A 19,278-nucleotide genomic window follows, 5' to 3' on the forward strand; every position below is an offset into this window, starting at 1 on the left:
CTCTCTCTCTGTCAAATAAATAAATAAAATCTTAAAAAAAAAAAAAAGCTGTGGCGCTTAAGGGAGCCTTTCGCAGATGGCAAATGATTTTTGTTGTTTTACTATTTATAAAAATGTAATACTCCTGAAAGTTATTAGTATTGAAAGTCTCTATTCGGTTTTTGTTTTTTGGTTTTTTTTTTTTTTTTTTTGGTCTAATGAGTTACTTAAGTAGCTCTGCCATCAAAATATTTCTGTATAATAAGGAATTATTTAGTAATGAATATATACCACATTGGGAGGAGATATATTTTTAAGTAATATTGATTTACTTTAAATTCCCGTACAATTCTCTTCACCAAAGTATAAATGAATTAACCAACCCTCATGAATATTTAATAAATCTGGAAAGCATTTATAGGAGTCAGCAGTATGACTTTCCTGTTTGCCTCATAAGCATCTAGGCAGGTCACTTCCTATCATGCATATTCGCTTATAATAATAATCATAGTAATAACCTATAACTTGAAAGTTAAGGGGATATTTCTAATTTGAATATCATTTTCACTTTACCAGTTTATCCCAGACAGCAAGGTGCTGGATTGATATATTTTGGGGTGGGTATGTATGCTAATAATACAGGATAGGTAATTTAAAAAAAAAACAAAAACTTTTTTCTGCTCCCTTGAACTCCAAAAGCCAGATCTCTTGCCTATTAAACTCTGTTAACCAGTTGATAGGCCAAGTGATCGAAAACTGGGTGTGGTCAATAATATGCAAGTAACTTTTTTTTCCCTAACACAGACAACTCTGAAGAGTTCACAGTAATGCCCCCAAGTTGTTGTGGGGAACTTTTTATTACTTAACTGCGTCAAAAAATCTATGGACAGTTTTTGACCCAAAAGTATACTACCGAAAGTGTTAAAATGAACAAATCTTTAAGCATTTGCAATGTGAAAGTTACAGAAATATTTGTGGTCCAAAAAGCTTAGAAGGTTTTGCCTTAAGATATGTTCCATGATAGCTGCTATTTTCTTTGTTAACAAAATTGGCCAAAATATGGAAAATAAAAGGAGAGTCATCCTCAGGCATCAGCCCAGGTCTCATAAACAGAGTACGTGCGCACGGCTTCTCTTTGCCATCGATTTCCTCCTCCTCATTAAACACTTATTGATTCCTGTCTTCCAGATGATACAGGCTGTCCCAGCAGCCAGTCAGTGTCTCCTGTGAAGACGCCCTCAGATACTGGAAACAGCCCTGTTGGCTTTTGCCCTGGAAGTGATGAAGACTTTTCCAGAAAGAAATGCACAGTTGGAATGGTTGGTGAAGGAAGCATCCAGTCATCTCGATATAAGAAGGAACCAAAGTCAGGCCTTGTAAAGCCAGGTAAACACACTTACTCTTCGTGTTTTTCTCAGAATGATAAGATGAGTGATTTCACATTTGAAATGAAACACCTGTATATCAGGACAGGGGGTACGGTACTGACACTGTATCAGTACCCAGAAACATCTCCCTTTTTTTAAGGAGGTAAGGCAGAGAGTGGAATATTTTCTGTATTGATTGTTAATAATTGAGTAAGTATAGGGACGTGTGTGCATTATAGAGACATAGAAGAAGGAGCAAAGTTGGAGACATGTAAACTGGATGGTCTAACAGACATTTAAACTATGTAATTCTAGCATAAATTTTACTAAGAAATTACTTGGTACCGTCTAAAGTATGCACAGACTATGAAAAGAACGGGTTATCTTGATGGAAATCTATAGGGCTGGGCAAACTGACTAACCTAGTTATTTTATTTGCTTTTAAAGAATTAACTATGAGTACGATGTCATATGTATACATGTCGATGTTCAACAGTTACAAAATATGAGATGAAATGGAGATTTTTATTGCAATGGATAAGATACCATGAACACCAGAAAAGGTCAATTCTCAGAATTTGCAATATATAAATAAATGTTTTATATCCCAGAACTATATGCAGTGTATGAACAAGTATCATTCTAATAAAACTAAAGTTATAACTTTAAAGTAAAAAGCCCTGAGCATTGGCATTGAAAGACAGCCTGTATATTGCATTATTTTCTCCAACACCCACAGGTAATTCTGTACATATTTATGAGCCTGAAAAGACAGATTACTGACTTGCATGAGTCCTCATCCCTTACGTTTGTCTTCTCATTTTTGTTTGGTGGTGGCATTATTGTGCAAGGACTTATTGACAGGTTTTTTCAGTGGAGCCAAGGCTTGGTCCCATGTCCTCTTCCATCTCTGTCTGCTTTTGTTCTTTCTGAATAATTGATTTGCACAGCGTATCTTAATGGATTATTCTTCATCTTGCGTTTGGTCAACCAAAGACAGTATTGTCTAGTCTCAGGGTAAAACTTAAATGGTGTGAAAAAGAAATCTCCTCTTTCCAAGGCTCTTGATAAATGGTAGTCATGATGAATTTGTGAACAGTCCTTTACTTTGAAATAATATGAAAAAGAAAGAGAATGATACACAGGGGAGAAGACAGCATATAAAAGAGAAAAATGGTTATTGTAAAAAGGGTGTTGGATACCTTCAATACTTAAGACAGAGACAGTGAGTTTAAGAATGTCATGTGATTAGAGCCAACAGATAAACCATTACCTTGTGTACCGAAGGATGAGAACTGCCTCCCTCCCTCCTCCAGCTCAGTGGTTCTTTTTAAATTGAGATACAATTCACATACCATAAAATCCACCCTTTTAAAGTATACAATTCACTGGTTTGTAGTATATTCAAAAGGTAATGTAAACATCAGCACTATCCAATTTCAGAACATTTTTATCATCCGCCAAAAGAAACCCCCTGCCCACTGGCCCCTGTCCATTCTCCTTCCCCCCAGCCCCTGGCAACCACTAACCTGCTGTGTCCCTGTGGACCTGCCCATTCTGGACATCCTATAAACATGTAATCACATAGTGTGTGACCTTCCGTGTTTGGCTTCTTTCACTTAGCATAATGTTTTCAGAGTTCATCAATGTAGCATGCATTAGAATTTCATTCATTTTTATGGCTCAATAATATTTCATTGTATGGCCATACCACACATTAAAATGGACTTTTTTTTTTTTTTCGAGCAATTTTAGGTTTACAGGAAAACTGAATGGAGAGTACAGAGAGTTCTCACATACCTCTCCACCACTGCCACTCCTTGTCTTAGTGTGGTTATACACCCCCATTTTGTTTATCCACTCACAGATCATGGACATTTGTGTTGTTTCTGCTTCTTGGACATTTGTGCTGTTTCTGCTTCTTGGCTCTTATGAATAATGATGCTATGAGCAACCATGGAAAAGTTTTTTGTGAATATGCTCTCAGTTCTCTTGGATATGTGCCTAGGAAAGAGATTGCTGAGTCATATGGTAACCACGTTGAACTCTTTGAGGAACTGCCAAACTTTTCCAAAATGACTGCACCATTTTACATTCCCACCAGCAATGTATGAAGGTTCCACTTTCTCCACATCCTTGTTGATGGCTGTTATTGTCTTTTTTATTGTGCTTATTCTCCTGAGTGTGAAGTGGTATTTCGTAGTGCATTTGATTTACATTTCCTCGATGGCTGATGACAATGAGCTTCCTTTTGTGTGCTTATGGGCCATTTGTACTTGTTCTTTGGAAAAATCTTCTCAATTTTCTTTTAACCGGAGAGTACTCATCCGTAGAAGCTGTTTCTCTGACATATGGGATGTAAGTTTCAGAGCAGGAACCTTGTCATCCTCTTTTTCTATTCCTAACGCACAGAGTCCGGTGCATCGTGGGGGCTCGACAGCAAAGGTAGGCTATGGGATTGAAAAGATGAAATGGTGCAGGAAAGAATGTCGGCTTCATGAATTTCAAAGAAAAAGTGATTTCACTGTGCAGGTATTGTCAGATTTGAATGCAACTTAAAATTATTTCATTTTGGTTTCCAATCCCCCCCCACCTCCCGCCTTATTTCAAAAACATTTTACAGTGGTGACAGTGCAAGGAAACAGGGACACAGGAAACAGGTATGGTCCAACAAGAACAAACTAAGATTAAATGGGAGTTAAGACTATCATTGCCCTTCCTTGTTTCAGTAATCATAGTAAGAATAATCATATGTTAACCTAGGACTTAAAACCCTATGTGTGTGTGCAGAATTCACACGGGGCAAGTCCTTAATCCTACAGTAAGTACTCAACTTGCTCTAAGGATCAGCCACTTGTCTTGCTGAGAATGTTTAAGGCCTTAGGTCATTCCTGAAGAAAATGTAGACAAAAACAGAAAAAAAAAAATGGAAGGAGGGAGGGAGGAAAGATGGAAGAAAGAAGGAAGGAAGAATGGAAAAATGGAAGAAAACGAGAACATTTCTTCATGTTGCTTTAATTCATGGATCCTTTGAGAATCATGAAGGCTGTGAACCCATACTCCGGAAAAATACCCATATGCACAAAATATCACTTACCATGTCTGAGGTTTCTTGGACCTCCTTTATTAGAAATCATGAATCCTAACTTAATGACCCTTGCCTAGAGGTGAAGCCCGAAACACCACTTTTGTCAAATACCAACTTTTGTCACCAGAATTCTGATTTCCTTGCTCATAGGCATACGTATCACCGAAGCAGTCTTTACCTTGTGGTGTTTTTATTTATTTGCATTTAACCAAGGTCAAAGGGGCCCCTAAAGCTTCTTTCTTAGGTGCCTCAAATTCCTAATGTCATCAATGAAAAAGTTGCTCAAGCTTTTGGGGGAGGCCCAATTCTGCATAGTAAGCTCTTTGTAGGAAAATCTGCACGGTGACCTACAGTTCTCTGAACTTTCGGCAGAATAAAGCTGTCAGTCTCATGAATATGAAGAGAGGAAATCCTGGAAACAAGGCCTCTGGATGACTCTACAGTTTATAAAATGCAGAGACATCATCTGCTAAATCACAAGAAGATACTGCTCTAGGGTTAAAGTGTTCTCCCTCCTCCCCAGCCCCAAGTGACCGGCTCCCCTCAGCCCAAACCCATCTTCAGCTCTCGAAGTGTGCTCTACTTTTTTAAAATAAATCAACTCATTAGAACCAATACCAGTTTATTAAAATAGCAAGCAATTAGTGCCTCTCGTATGGACGTTCTGGGCCTCTTTTACATTAAATAACCCAAGCCCATTTAATTTTAGGTCCGTTGTTCTAGATTCTGGAAAACTGCTCTTCACCTCAAAAAGGAGTTCTTGAAATGCCCCTTTAGTCATTCAGATAAAGAGCTAAGAATGCTCACCGAGTATCTGATGCAGAAGGAGAAGGGAAATCTGTCACAGGATGCTGGGGAAAGCTTAGAAAGGTGAGCTGAGCGAGCCTGCCCCTTGCCAACTGGGCACCGTGGCACACCCAGCATGACGGCCCTTCCTTCCTCAGGCAGGGCTTGCTCAGGAACTTCTTGGAAGCAGTGAGCCTTCTGTCATGTTGGCTTCCATCACTTAATGCCTATGCAGTTTTAATTAAAAATTGCCACCAAAGAGCAAAAGAAAACATCCCTCCAGTCCAGCTGGATAATGGCTTTGCGTTTTCATGGTTTCCTTTTACCTACAAGTCAATTCAGCAAACACTCAAGATTGAATTTCCAGAGCCTAATACTGCACCCGTCATAAAGTAGGTGTCTGATAAATACTTAAATGAGAAACACAGTGTACACTCTGTGCAGGGAATTACATTTGGCATGGGAAGAGCATCAGGGAGACAGGGCAAAGAAGACCTCAGTGTCATCCCTGCGTTTAGGGAGCTTATAACTGTAGGCAGAGTACCTTGTGATAATCTGGCCTGTGGTCCGATCAGAAGGAAAGGAGCGAAGGCATTCCATCCGGGAGCTCTGAGGAGTCTGCAGACAGGGCAGGGCGAGCAGGGCAACCCTGCTCCCAGGGGCTCCTCTCAAGTCTGATCTGCAGTCTTTCTGACATTCCCACCCAGAACAGCATTGCATTACTGCTCCGGTACATTAAATGACCTTCCTGGGCCTCCTTTAACACATGTTTACTACTTGGTGTAGCTTAGTCCAAGGAAGAAAAAGATCTGGTGTCATTACTTTACAAAAACAAATACTAAATCCTTCTCCACAAGGCTTGATGTAGAGCTGGGGAAACAATTACACGATTTAAAGAAATAATCAGAAGACAAGAAAGGGAGAAAAAAACACCAGCTAATCGAGGAGATAGATAAAGAGCAAATGGTTAGGGTCACTGTAATTTAAAAGAAATCCACGTTTAGAAACTGAACCGTTGAAATCTGCATTTGAAAGATGTCACTGTGTGCCATCAGCATTCAAACTAAGGTAGTATTCCCTGGTCATCTGACTCCACCGAGCTATGGAAATTGGAGACCTGGCCAGGTGAACTGTAATAACCTCACAACAATAACAGAGGCCTGGTTACTTTAAAAAGACTATTTCCCACATTCAGAGGCATATGCTAGAAAACTCAGAAGGCACCAACTAGGTTGGCGATTAATCGACACTGGTTCCCATCGTAGATAGAGGCTCTTTCTTTCTCCCACGGCGGATCGCTACAGATGTTCCTGCGCTTATCACCAGTATGCTTTCGCTTCCAAGTTCGTCCAGTGAGATAAAAGAGAGCTAGACAACTTACCTGGGAGAAGCCGTTCTTAAAATAACGTGAGCTACCGAGAGCGGAGTTACTGCTTCTTCCCCAGCTTACTCAACTCAGCTTGTCCTTGGGGAAAAGAATGTGTGTCGGGGTTGGGAGCCCTTTCTAACCACCAGCTTCTATGTCCAACATACTAGGTTCAAATCTTCATGCTGCCACTTTATAACCATGCGTTCTTCAGGTGCTTGTTATCTTCCTGAAACCTCATAGGCAGCATCTGTAAAATGGGTTGTTTGGAAGATCAAATAGACTAAGGAATGTAAAGTGCCCATTGTTAAACCTGCCACAAAATAATTCTTCAGTAAATGTTCATAGTGGTCATTTGTAGCTCCTAAAATACACGTCACAAATTCCATGCACTTTCTTTACAAGAAAACCCTTTAAAACTCTCATACAGAACCTGTGGCTGTTTGGAACAGCATTCTAGCATGTCCTGGGCTCCCAGATCCCATAAAATGGGAGCAGTGTTTGCTCCAGGAGGACACTCTGAAGACAGGACGAAGTGATAGCTGATGCCTTGACAACGAGGAGATGGGAAAATATGAATGAACAGACAGAAGACCGCTAAAAAGCACAGTGGCCTCTTAAGTGTTTAAGTGCTTTGTAGCGCTTTGTGGAGTAATTAATGTTCTAGAAACAGACTGAGTCATTGTGATGATGGAGTCAGCAGAAAATGATGTGTTTGAGGGCAGAAAAATGTCTCAAGTGTTTTAGAAATATTTTCATAGAGTGGAAAAAATTAAAATTTTAGTGCTAAAAGATTTTGGCTCTATGGAAACTTCCAGTCTTCTTGGCAAGGTGTTATTTTTCTAATAGCTTATAGTTACAAAGGTCTTATAGCAGCAAAGCCCAGGCTCAAATAAAGGCTGTAATCTATTTTAGATACTGAAAACCTTATGAAAATATCTGGAAGGGTATATTAGATGTAACTGTGGGGCTTGGATAACTCTCTGAAATTGGATTTTAAAATTTTTTAGCTAGAGGCCACTGGCTGGCTCATTCGATAGAGCATGCAACTCTTGATCCCAGGGTTGTGAGTTCAAGTCCCACGTTGGCTGTAGAGATTACTTAGAAAAATAAAATCTTTTTTTTTTTTTAATTTTTAGCAAACATTTATGGAACACTGACTGTCCCCAGCAAAAGTCCAAGCATGTTACTCTTTAATCCTAACATCCATGGGAGAAAAGGGTATTGTTGTTCCCTGTGTTACAGATGGAGAAACTGAGGCACAGAGAAGTTAAGTAACTTATTCAAGGTGGCACAGCTTATAAGTAGATTTCAAACAGAGCTACTAACTCTTAACCAGTGCACTGGTTGTAAGATCTGCCTTCAAATGAATAATTTTAATTACAATAAGGGAGTGTGACAATTGAGAAAGATGTGTTGAAAATGACAAATTATTTTTCTTTAATGTCTGTAGAGCCCTAAAAATTCTTACTAATCTTCATAAATTAGCTGATACAGTCCCTCTGTAGGTGGTGCTCCTGTTGCTGATAACAAAATCAATGAACTCAGTGTGACTTCAGTAAAGTCCACAGAATTGGACACAGAAGACTGTTTGGGTGGCGATCAATAAACTCTGAGGATATGAACATCAGAGGAATGTTAAGGTCTTCAGTGCTCTCCACTTAATCATACACTGGTCCTTTCCTACTTGTCAAGAAGTTTATTGTGCTGCCCTGCATATCATGAATACTTTCCTAAGCAGACATCATTAAGCTTTGTCAATTTAAACAAGAGCTTTTACTTTTCTACTGAAATGGGTCTCTGAACCTTTCTTTCACCCTGAGAGAAAGAATGCTCACCCAGGATACAGTAGAGAATGTTTTGTGGTAGACTGTTGTACAATCTACCACTTCTCCCCCACAGAGACCAGACCACTAAAATAAAGCTTAAATGTGTTGGGGGACTGAAGTGTTTATCTTCATGGCCGGGTTACATATTTACTCTGTGCCTTTCTCCCTTCTGTGCTTTTGATGGTGCACCCCATCAACATAATGGTGCCAAATGGTCCATTAATGGTTTTCCCCTAAGAATTAGTGAATTATAATCCTCTTCTTTCCAGAGGTGACTGCCATCCAAATCCTGGGTCTGCTAGGATTTATTTCATGTATGGGTTCTAGCCACTGGTTTGGGGGCCTGCCAGATGCTTCCTAAGTGCTCTAACGTGTTGAGAACGAAGCATTGTTGGTCTCCCATACATGGCAGACATTCCAGCAGACCACACACCCACCGTGAAACATATTTATCGACTGCCAACATAAGAGAAATAAACCTAGAAACTTATTTTATACATAAACTTGGAAACCAAGAGTTATAAATCATGTAGATATATGCTTCAGATTGGACCTTCTTTTTGTACTAATTGAGGTGAGTTTATTGAAGAGCGTGTCTGCATGAGTGGGCATGATTAAGGGGATCCAACAGGGCATGGTGAAATGTTTGGCCCCCGCAGCAGCTTGGAGCCATTCCCACATCCAAAGGGCCGAGGGGAGGGTAGAGTTGCCCAGAGCCCAGAGGAAGAGAACTCTGAGGCCACATGTGAAGCAGCTGTGCACTTTGGTGGTGGAATGAAGCCCCGGACCGGAAAAGAGCCAGAAGGGTAAATACCCTGATCTCGCTGTCGTCTTCGCTGGTATAATTTGTTGTGTGGCGTTTTGGTGCACAGCAGGGTTATTGACAAAAAGTTCTGTGTTGAACCACGTAGTATGTTTGGGTAATTCCCTGCGTCAACATTTTCTACCCCCTAAGCTTGTATCTGGTAGCAGCCAAGGATGCAGGTTGTGGTTAACCTAGGTAACGCTTTAGGAACCTGGCAGCAGTGGGCTTGTACTTGGATGCATGGACTAGAATGTTTATGGCTTTGCAGAAAGGTGATGTCGGAGTCTAAGGAAAGGAAAGGAAGGAAACCCTCACTTTATCACATATAAGAGGTTTGTGCTACGCTTAGGTTTGAATCCTGGCTGTACATTGACTAGCTTTCATTCATTCATTCATTCATTCATTCATTCATTCAACTAACAGTTATTAAGCATTTACTCTGTGCTGACACTGTCGCTCTAGGCATTAAGGATAGAGGGAAGAAATAGACAAGATACCTGTTTTCATGGAGTCTGCCTTTAACACGGGGAGACGGCTGATACACAAGCAGACAAACAAGAGGAGTTCAGATAGTGACAAGCAAAGCAAGGTAATTCTACATAGACAGTCCTAGGGATGAGGCAAGTGAGTGTCTGGGGCGATGGCGTTTGAGCTGAGAACTTAGCCATATTCCTTCATGTTTCGGTAGAGTTGAAGGGCGGGTAGGGCAGTGAGTTAGGAAGGTAAAGAGCCGTAGCAGGTGAGGTCTGTATTGTTCAAGTACTGGAAAGCCACTGGAGGGTTTTTAAGAAGAGACATAATTTAAGATAAATATTTGAGATCCTTCTGGCTACTCCGTGGAGCTTGGATTATCAAGAGGTGAAACAGGAAGCAGGTCCACTGCCCTCAGATGGCTTAGCCTAGGAAAGAATCAGCGGAAACAGAGAAAAGTATTGGGATACAGTGTATATGACCGCATATAATGTCACCCCATTTCCCTAATGAGAATAAAAAAGTGTTATGTCATTTGCTAGCTCGAGTAAATCTTTGGAGATCTAGATGAAATCGTATCTGATGGTTTTTTAAATTTGTTATCTTAGTTAAATGTTCTTATTTATACTACATTATTCATTTAGAAACATTGATTTTTTTTAAGTATTTATTTGAGAGAAAGAGAGAGAGTGTGAGTGGAGGGAGAAGGGGCAGAGGGAAAGGAGAGGATCCCATGCAGACTCCCCAAGTGCAGAGCCCAATTGCGGGGCTCCATCCCACACCTGTATCAGGTCCTGAGCCAAAATCAAGAGTCGGATGCTTAACTGACTGAGCCACCCAGGCGCCTCTAGAAACATTGATTTTTTTATTCAAGGTTAATATAAAATTTTCTGTTCAGTTGTTCTTATCCATAGAGCTGCTTTTCAACTCATCTGACTTTTCTAGAGCACATCATTTTCACTTTCATCCAATTTGTTTGATATGAAGCAATTTTGAATCCATGTCTGGTGCTGTCGTTGGACATTTTTTTAAGCCTACAAGTATTGTGAGGGTATCAGTTAAGTTACTGTAAAAAAAAAAAAAAGACTCTAAAATACAGAGGTTAAAACCAGACAGAAGTTTGTTTCTTGCTAAACAAAACCTAGGTATTTGGGTGACCCAGGCTGGTAGGCAGCTATGTGAGGTTGGCTGTCATCCACCAGGCAGCAGGAAGGGGGGAAGGGACCAAGGGCCACTCAGCCATTTTAAGGTGGACACGGAAGTCATTTGCAATTATATCCCAGGACATTTAGTCAAATAGGCACCTGTTATGGAGGAAGAAGGGGAGGATGAAGGTAGACATTGGAGGTTAACCTACAGGTTGTCACAACATCTGCTGGACAGCAAGGGGGCAGCTGATTTTCTGTTTTCCTGTAGATCTGTAAGCATATCCTTCACTATCCAAAGCTACTTGGTTCTTGAGTTCAGTTAGCAAGGGATATGGGTTTTTGTGATCTGTCCGATTTAACCATTGACTACATTGCTATTTAAAGTGTTCTTTTAAAGGCTGGAAGAGTCTGAGGAATTACAAAATCTGTTTTTTTTTTAATTTCTTGGCCTCCTTCATTTTAAACAATCGCATCAGTTGACCTCCAAAGGCAGCCCAAACTAGCACAGATTGAGATTGATTCAGACTGATGTGCCTTTTCAAATGGCACTTTTTATTCAAAGAAGGTAATTATGAGCAAGAGCTCTGTAATAAGAGGCTTTGGAAAGACTCTAATATATGGGGTTTCTTCTTTTCTGAGAGGTGATTGTGGGAGGAGGGTTACATCACCTTATATTTAGACACTGAATAGGGTGGACCAGGCCACCTGCAGAGCTGTGGGGGAAGGGAAGTTAGTGGGCAGAAGAATTTTTTTTGGAACATAAAAAAATGTCTTTTCTTTTTCTTTGTAATATGAAGGAATAGTTAATACTCAGCTTTTGCAGGTTCCTGTGAGAATCATAAAATGTGGGGTATATAACAACATATGCACACTGCACATACTCAGAGGTCACCATGCACATCATGTATCTTTGCAAAAATCATTGTTAGTACTATGTAGTGATGGTGTTTGCCTGGTATACAGTAGGTGTTCAATAAATGATCACTGGCATCATTGCTATTAAATAAGAAGTGGGAAAAGTTAACAGCACAGTATTAAGGCATTTGAATGTCCACTCACCATCTCCTCTGCATTGGTCTGGTTTTATCACAGATGCCTCTTTTGTAAGAATTATTCTGATATAATAGAGGGGTTTGGTGGGAGCTTACTAAATGTGTTTACTCTAAGCAAACCCATCTGGAAGGACTATGCTGAGGGTTGTCCCAGAGAGTCTTCGGTTCCCTTTTCTCCCTTCAGAACAACAACAGATCTCTCCTGTCTCTCTCTCTCTCTCTCTCTCTCTCTCTCTCTCTCTCTCTCTCGGGAAGCACTGTGAAGTGCCTTGCATATTTAAATAGCTGGAATTCAAGGAGTACACCAAGCATTTTTTTCAAAGCTTCGCATGCTTGCCATTAAATTTAGGAATGTGTGGGGTTTTGATGTAATTTCTTCCTTACCCATTGGGACGTAATCATTGAGGCAAGACTAAGTGTTTTGCTCCAACATTGTGAGAGGATTAGCCCTGACTGTTGTGCAGGCATTTCCTTCTATTTGTCAATTTGGTATTTCTTTAAATGCTTTGTGTCCATTCATGAGGGCGATGGTTTCATTTGAAATGCTGCAGTCACCAGGGAGAAGCTCCTCTGCTCTTCCCTGATAGGCCAGCCATCCCTCTGCCTCCTGTTGCTATGGTGCCCAGCAGAGTAACTTCCTTGCCCTGCACATGGAGGAGGCTCTGTCTCCATGGATACCCCACTCTGAGACTGTACTCCACGGAGAGATGAACTGCTCACACTGTATTTCTGCACAAGACATACCCCAGCCTGTGGCGGGAGGCTGTTTGCAGAGGCAGTGTTTGCCATGAAAGTCTACGGAGCGTACCTTCTAAGTAAGTAGTATGAGTCACAGTAAGTAAATAATTATATCGAATCACAGAGGATATACTCTTTGTGTTTGGGTGTGTGTGTGTAAAGTTAGTTGTGGCAGGCTAGAAATGTAGACTGAAAGCAAATTTTCAGCTCTGCCTCTCAGATATTCTGAATGCAGAGTCTGTAACTAAACTTTTAAACACGCACACATCTATTGTCTTAAGTACCCCTTGTCATCTGTGAGTCTGTTTGTGCAATTTGAAGCCAAAACGAGAAAAATTGACGGTGGACTTTTACATTTTAGAATGCTCATCTAACTCTGAGCATTGCATGCTGCATTTGTAAATGCAAAGCCTGGCCTTACTCAGTCGTGTGCTATGGGAATAGACGAGCACAACCACAATTAATGCTAATTGGCACCGCGCATAGTTGCAGTGGGCCTCTGTGTAGGCCGAGACGCGATGTACTTATTACCAAGAGAGAGCTTGCTCCTGTGCTCATGTCTGCCAGTTCATGGAAATTATTCAGAGCACATCTCTGACCAGTTTTAATTTACTTTTCTCACGTGGCATCCAGTAGAAATTCTGAAACTCTCCATGTTCATGGAATTGGGATATGGAAGAGTGTCCTTTTTTTTTTTGTTAACTGATTTGATCTAACACTTCCTCTTTACTCTACATTCCAAGAACATACGGGTTGGGTTTGCAATGTTGTAAAACACATGAGTCATCTTAAAGCGATTTTCATCTGGTGGGCAAATGATTAATGCCTGCGGTGTTAAAATTAATTAGTAGAAACAAAGGAAGACTATACATATGGTAAGCCTAACTGTAGTTCAATAGCTTTGAAATTGTGTAAAATGAAGATTTTTGGGCTATCCACGGTAGTTAGCAGCATCTAGCAGCTGTAAAAAAACACAGCACGTGTTATATGGTACAAGAGAAATTCAGTTTCAGTCACATAAAAGAGGGAGCACAGAATATTATGCTAGATTGTAAGTTTCTCTTATTTTCTGTACTTATGACCGACCATTCAGCAAAGGACAACTGTTAGTCATGCCTCAATTTTAACTGCCCAAAATGGTGAAAAGGTACCACCCTTCGAGAATGTGAAATGGACTGTGTGTGACTAGTCTGCATCTGACTTTGTCATTGAGGTCAGTCTTTAGGTCATTGCCTTAATATTTTATAAATATAATTTCCACCCTTCAGAGGAGCAACAGACAAATAAGGGGGCATGATGAACTCTTGCGATCGTGGTTTTGGAGACATGGAAACAATGTTGATGATACTTATCCCAATGTTTTTCAGCCAATTGGTAGCGTAAGGCCCCATTTCCCCATCTCGATGTGTCTGTGATAAATTCTCCTGCCCATCTCTGCAAACCAGCATAATGTAGGATTTTTTCAACCTCAAAATGTGTGAATCTCCTCTCTAATACTGTTTCCTCATCTGTAGAGTGGACTAATAATAGTACATATGCCATAAAGCTGCTTTGAAAATTGATGTCATCAGTGGCACACGGCATACAATCAACAGTAGCTGTTGCATTACAGTTACCGCGAGCAGCATCGTCCCCGTTTTTGCGATGCTCTGTGGTCAAGGAAGGCTGTAGTTCAGAGCTTGCATAATTCTTTGGTTTGGTTCCAGGCAGCCTATCCGATTTTCTATCAAATACTTACTACTAAGAACCTAACTATGTGCTTGGTATTCTGATGGGAATTACGGCGTTCAGTGTACGTAATGATGTGCCTAACAAAATGTGAGATGTATACACTAGTTTTCTCTTTTCCAATGCGTGCCTTTCTCTTTTTGTTAAATGGCCACACATACGTATAATCAAATGTTTGCTTATTCATTTTGCTGCCGCTAATGGGTATATAGCATTCCACAGTGGAGATGGAAGATAAAAGGGACTAGGCCGTAGCATGAGTTGTTAATATTTATAATAAATTAAAAATGTGACAGTTAAAATCTAGGTTCAAAGTTTAAACTCACTTCCCTTCCTGAAAGGATTTCCGTTCAGAGTGCAGTAAATGACATATTCTGAAAAGAGACCGGTTTCATTAAGTTGAAAGTTTGGGGAGTGATGGGAGAGGAAGAGACAGGAAATGATTGATTAATCTGTACAAAAATAGGCCCCATGCTGGGATTTTTCCTTTTGCACTAATCCTGTGTGACATCTGAGCCAAAAATAAATAAATAAAGCCAATGCCCTACGCACAGAGGCTGCTGGTGCTGGTTTTAAAAACGCCTGAGGAGTTGACCCAGATTGCATTTTGCAACTTTATTTTTATTTTTATGTCATTTTCATTTTCCATTTCTTCTCTGCCATATCCTCCCTTTCCATCTGTTTGCCCTGGAAAGAACGTGGCATGTGGAACAAGGACTATACCAACTCACTTGAATGGAAAAAAGGGGAAGACATTTTTACGATGTGATTTAAAATGAGCTCTCTGGAGTTGGGGAACTTGGGAATCAACATATGTCCAAATAGATAGCTAACTCTATCATGCTAAACATGATTTCATGTGCAGTACCACTCAGATCATGCAGCCCGAGTACGCCTTCGGTTGTAATGCTTCAAGGCAAACAGTAAATCCGTAGCAACATCCCCACCAACATGGTGACCTTTTATCTGGACTCTGCTGGTCTGTGACCAAAATAATGCCCCACTTTCTTTTCCATTGTTATCGGTCATCCAGTCACATGCTCTCATGATGCAGTTGGTTGAGCGTTCGGAGGCACTTGGTGCTGCAGGCGTGAGTCGTGGGCCCCGTCCTTTCCGTGGCATCTGAGGAGCATTTTGAGCTGTCAGCTCTCTTTGCCGAGTCCTTTTTCAGCAGAGGGAGTTTGTGGCAGTTTCAGAGGGAGGGATGCTTCCTTGTCTTGCGGGGTAGCGACACTATTCAGGGAAACTGGATCTTCCTGAGTGTTTGGCTGCTTGTCCTCACCCCTGCGGCTGAGATAGGCAGGCTCTGCACGCCTCTGCCCGGCAGATCTGATTTCTGCGAGACTGTGGGCGGCCCTGACTGTTCCTGAGAGGTGGAGGCCGAACCTGATCCTGCCTGACATCCAATGCTTCCCCTGCAGTTCATGGAAGAAGGGAAGGATCCCGGCCACAGGCTGAGAAGCTCTGGGGCACACGGAGCAAGGGGTTAGGATCTGTAAGTGGTGCCCTTGTGTCGAACCCTGCCAAGCCTCGCGTACCAGGGACAGTAAAGCAGTTTTGTCTGTATGAAGCCGGAGCACCCTTGAATTTTGGACGGGGGTCTCCAACTTCACATCTCCACGCTTCCCTTTTCTCTTCACTGTCAGCCACCACTTAACAGAACCGAACCAGTAATGCTACTCATTGTTTTATCAACAAGGAGTTATTGATAAGCCAGGAAGTGAGTCAGGTACTGGGATGTGACAGTAAACATGGGGCCCTGTAACAAGTGTAACATGTTTCTGGGGGAAGTGCAGAGTCCCATGAGTGCGTAGCGGAGGACCATGGAACCCAGACTTTGGGAGTCTGGAAAGCATCCCAGGGGAAGTAATGCCGTAGTGACGCTTACAAAGGGTTAAACCAAGCTCTTATTTTTATTTTTTTTTTAAAGATTTTATTTATTTATTTGACAGAGAGAGCAAGAGAGCACAAGCAGGTGGAACAGTAGAGGGAGAGGGAGAAGTAGGCTTGCTGCCGAGCAGGGAGCTAGATTTGGGACTTGATCCCAAGACCCTGGGATCATGACCCGAACAGAAGGCAGACGCTCAACCATCTGAGCCACCCAGGCTCTTAAATGCAAAGACACTTTGGTATCTGAACTTCAGATGCCATTGCTCTTAATTTAAATACTATATACTCCCTGAGAGTTTTTTTTAAATTCTATTGTTATGGTTACCGTGTTATATTTAATAATTATTTCTTAGATGGCTCTCTCTTCTGCTGGGGTGAGAGCCTTTCTAGGACGTGGACAATGTTTTCTTCCTTTCTTTATCCTTTTATTATCTTTTATTTTAAATTCATTTTAGCTGTTTCCCCATTTCTTTTTAATATTATGTAACAAATGTGATGCATAACCAGAATATATATATATAATGCACATGTAAGCCGTTCACTATAATAATAATAAGGCAAATATTTGTGACCCACCTTCCACTTTTAGAATTACCACCCCCAAGGCTGCCTGTGTGATCTCCCAGATCCCATTCTCTGCGTCCCCCAGAGGTGACCACTATGTTGAAATATGTGTTTTATCATTTCCTTGCACTTTAAAAACAATCTTATTTACCATCTTAAGTATGTGTCCCTAAAGATATGTTGGAGACACAAGGGTAAAATTTAAAAGTCCTGGAGCCATGTTTTCTTTGCTGTTATGTCCTCTATAATTAGCACAGTGCCTAGAACTTAGTAGGTCCTCTCTAGATGTTTGTGAATGAGTGGCTATGCCCCAGAGCCCAGAGGATATTCGTGTAGTGCTGATGTCAGGGAGACACTGGAATTCAACTTTTGTGCTTATTTCTTTTGAGCCTTGTTAGTCATGCCTCTTTGGGGTGCTTATAGATACAGTCTACAGAAATTAATTACATACTATTTTAATTGTTTGGGGATGTTTTCAAACTACCATTTCCTACTTATCATACTCTCCGCTTTCCCGCCAAGCAGTCGTTCTCCAGTGGTCCCGAAGAGAGTGGCCTCAGTATTTTTGTAATGGTCTGCTTGGCTTTTCCATTCCATTTTGGTTTTACAAAGAACATTGTGGGGTGAGGAGGAAAGGGACGGAGAGAAGAGAGAACGCCGAGTACACTGGACTTTAAAAGTTAACTTGTGGAGGGCTGGGGGTGCGGCAGAATAGCAGGGCAAGCAAAGTGTTGGCCTAGGAATGTGTGCTCCGTGCCAGATGTCACATTGAGTTGAGATCCTGGGGAAGGTTCCATTAAACAAGTCCATGGAAATTCAGAGCATAATTTGTGTGCAGAGCATAATCTAATTGTGAGTGCACTTCATTTTTTTTAAGAGCTTAAAAAACCACACAAGAATCAGTACAGAACTTTCTCAGGGTGACATTCGAAAGCATTTTGTTCAGAAGCTTGAGAGTTCAGATCGTTTTTAAATGATAAACAATGGTGTAAGGTGCAATGCTGGAGCTTGCGGCTGCAAGCTGAGCTGGTTTGCAGAATGCCTTGTCTCTCTCCCCAACCTGCACCCAGCTCTGAAAGGTCACAGTGGGAGCACTGCCTCCAGGGTGAAGTCTCCTCCCTAGGCGGGGGTGGGGTCTCTGCTCAGCGGGGAGCCTTGGACAGCCCTCTCTGGGCGGAGTCCGGGAGCTCCCCACCTACCCTGCACCTGCTGCCCTCCAAGTCAGTCCCCTGATCCAGAATTCTCTCTGTTGTGCTGCCAGGCTTTCTCCTGGAAACATTTCCATGTGACTTTATTATCCCCTCTCCTCGATTCTCACTGTAGTTCCTTGAACACATGTCTGAATTAAAACAAACCCCTCCAGGCCCTCCATTTTTCCATTTGCTTTTGTTTCAACACTGTGCAGATGCCAGAAATGGCCAGAATTTACCTAGCTTATTTGTTCTATTTTATTGATATTCGTGCTTGCAAATAAGAGATATTTGCCTTAAAGATTGATTGCACAGTGCTAGATTAAAATCTAGCTTGATCTTGGAGCATCTCAATCCATTCTGATTAGATTATTTTTCACATAGTCCTCAGGCAATATGAGAGACATTTTTTCCTTTCATTTGACTGAGATAATTCCTGTTTGGTTTGTTTTTCCACTCTGTGCAGAAAACATACATATCCTCATTCAGTTGTTCTTTCGCTTAAGTGGCACTGCAGTCAAGCACGGAACACAACGTGAAGGTATTTGTTAGTATTTCACTTACTTTCTGCTTTTCCTGTTTTAAATTCTCTTATATTCACCTGGAGTTTTAAATGATTTTGACCCAATGCAGCTAAGTTTCCGGACCTAAGAACTAGGTTTGGAACTAGACAGGGTCCCTGCTGTCTAGGCTCTCTCCCTGTGACCGTATGACCCACCTCTTAACTGTAGTAGTCACCTGCCCTGCCTTCCAGCCTCCAGTCTGCCCTCCAGACACCGCTGCCACAATAGCCCCATAAAACGTCACTTTGTTCCTGTCACCACCCCGTTGCAAACTCCTCATGGCTCCCTCTTGCCTCCAGAGTAAGTGCCCTTAGCATGGCGTTCACATTCTTCCGCTCTCCAGGTACAGTTCACCTTTGTGGCTGCTTTATCTCATCCGATCACTGTACTCCAGCCAAACAAGGGATTCAGTATATTCTGAATGTTCCTTGTGTTTTCCTTCCTCCGTGTTTCAGTTCACACTGTCCCTTTCACCTGACGTCTGCTCCTTCTGCACCCCTGACCCTTCTTCATATCCCGCGCAGCGTTCAGGGAATCTTAAGTGGCATCTCGTCCATGACATATCCTCTCCCTGCTTCCCCTCGCAGCCGGGCTGGGAGTGTTTCTTCTTCCTCAGTGTTCCCTCAGAACCCCTCTGTCTGTTTTGCACTCATCGTGTCCCCTCATATCCTAGTTGCCCGTGTAGCTCGTCTCCTCCTGAAAGGATCTTTGAGC

General features: G+C 41.6%; 1 protein-coding gene across 7 annotated transcripts in view; it reads left to right on the forward strand.

Moving 5' to 3' along the window:
* Nucleotides 1-19,278, forward strand: part of SYBU (syntabulin) — a 71,124-nt gene that overhangs the window by 23,203 nt on the left and 28,643 nt on the right. For 6 of the 7 annotated variants that reach the window (XM_087864665.1, XM_045805769.2, XM_045805771.2 and 3 more), the window contains one exon: nucleotides 1,168-1,365. In XM_087864665.1, coding sequence (XP_087720791.1) covers nucleotides 1,168-1,365 — 198 coding nt within the window. Of the gene's footprint in view, nucleotides 1-1,167; nucleotides 1,366-3,878; nucleotides 4,007-19,278 lie in introns of all 7 variants that reach the window. The other variant, XM_087864668.1, reaches the window with a different exon arrangement.

The sequence above is a fragment of the Ursus americanus genome, chromosome 9 (genome assembly GCF_024610735.1).
Source record: "Ursus americanus isolate L20-20 chromosome 9, mUrsAme1.1.p, whole genome shotgun sequence".
In the NCBI taxonomy this organism is placed as follows: domain Eukaryota; kingdom Metazoa; phylum Chordata; class Mammalia; order Carnivora; family Ursidae; genus Ursus; species Ursus americanus.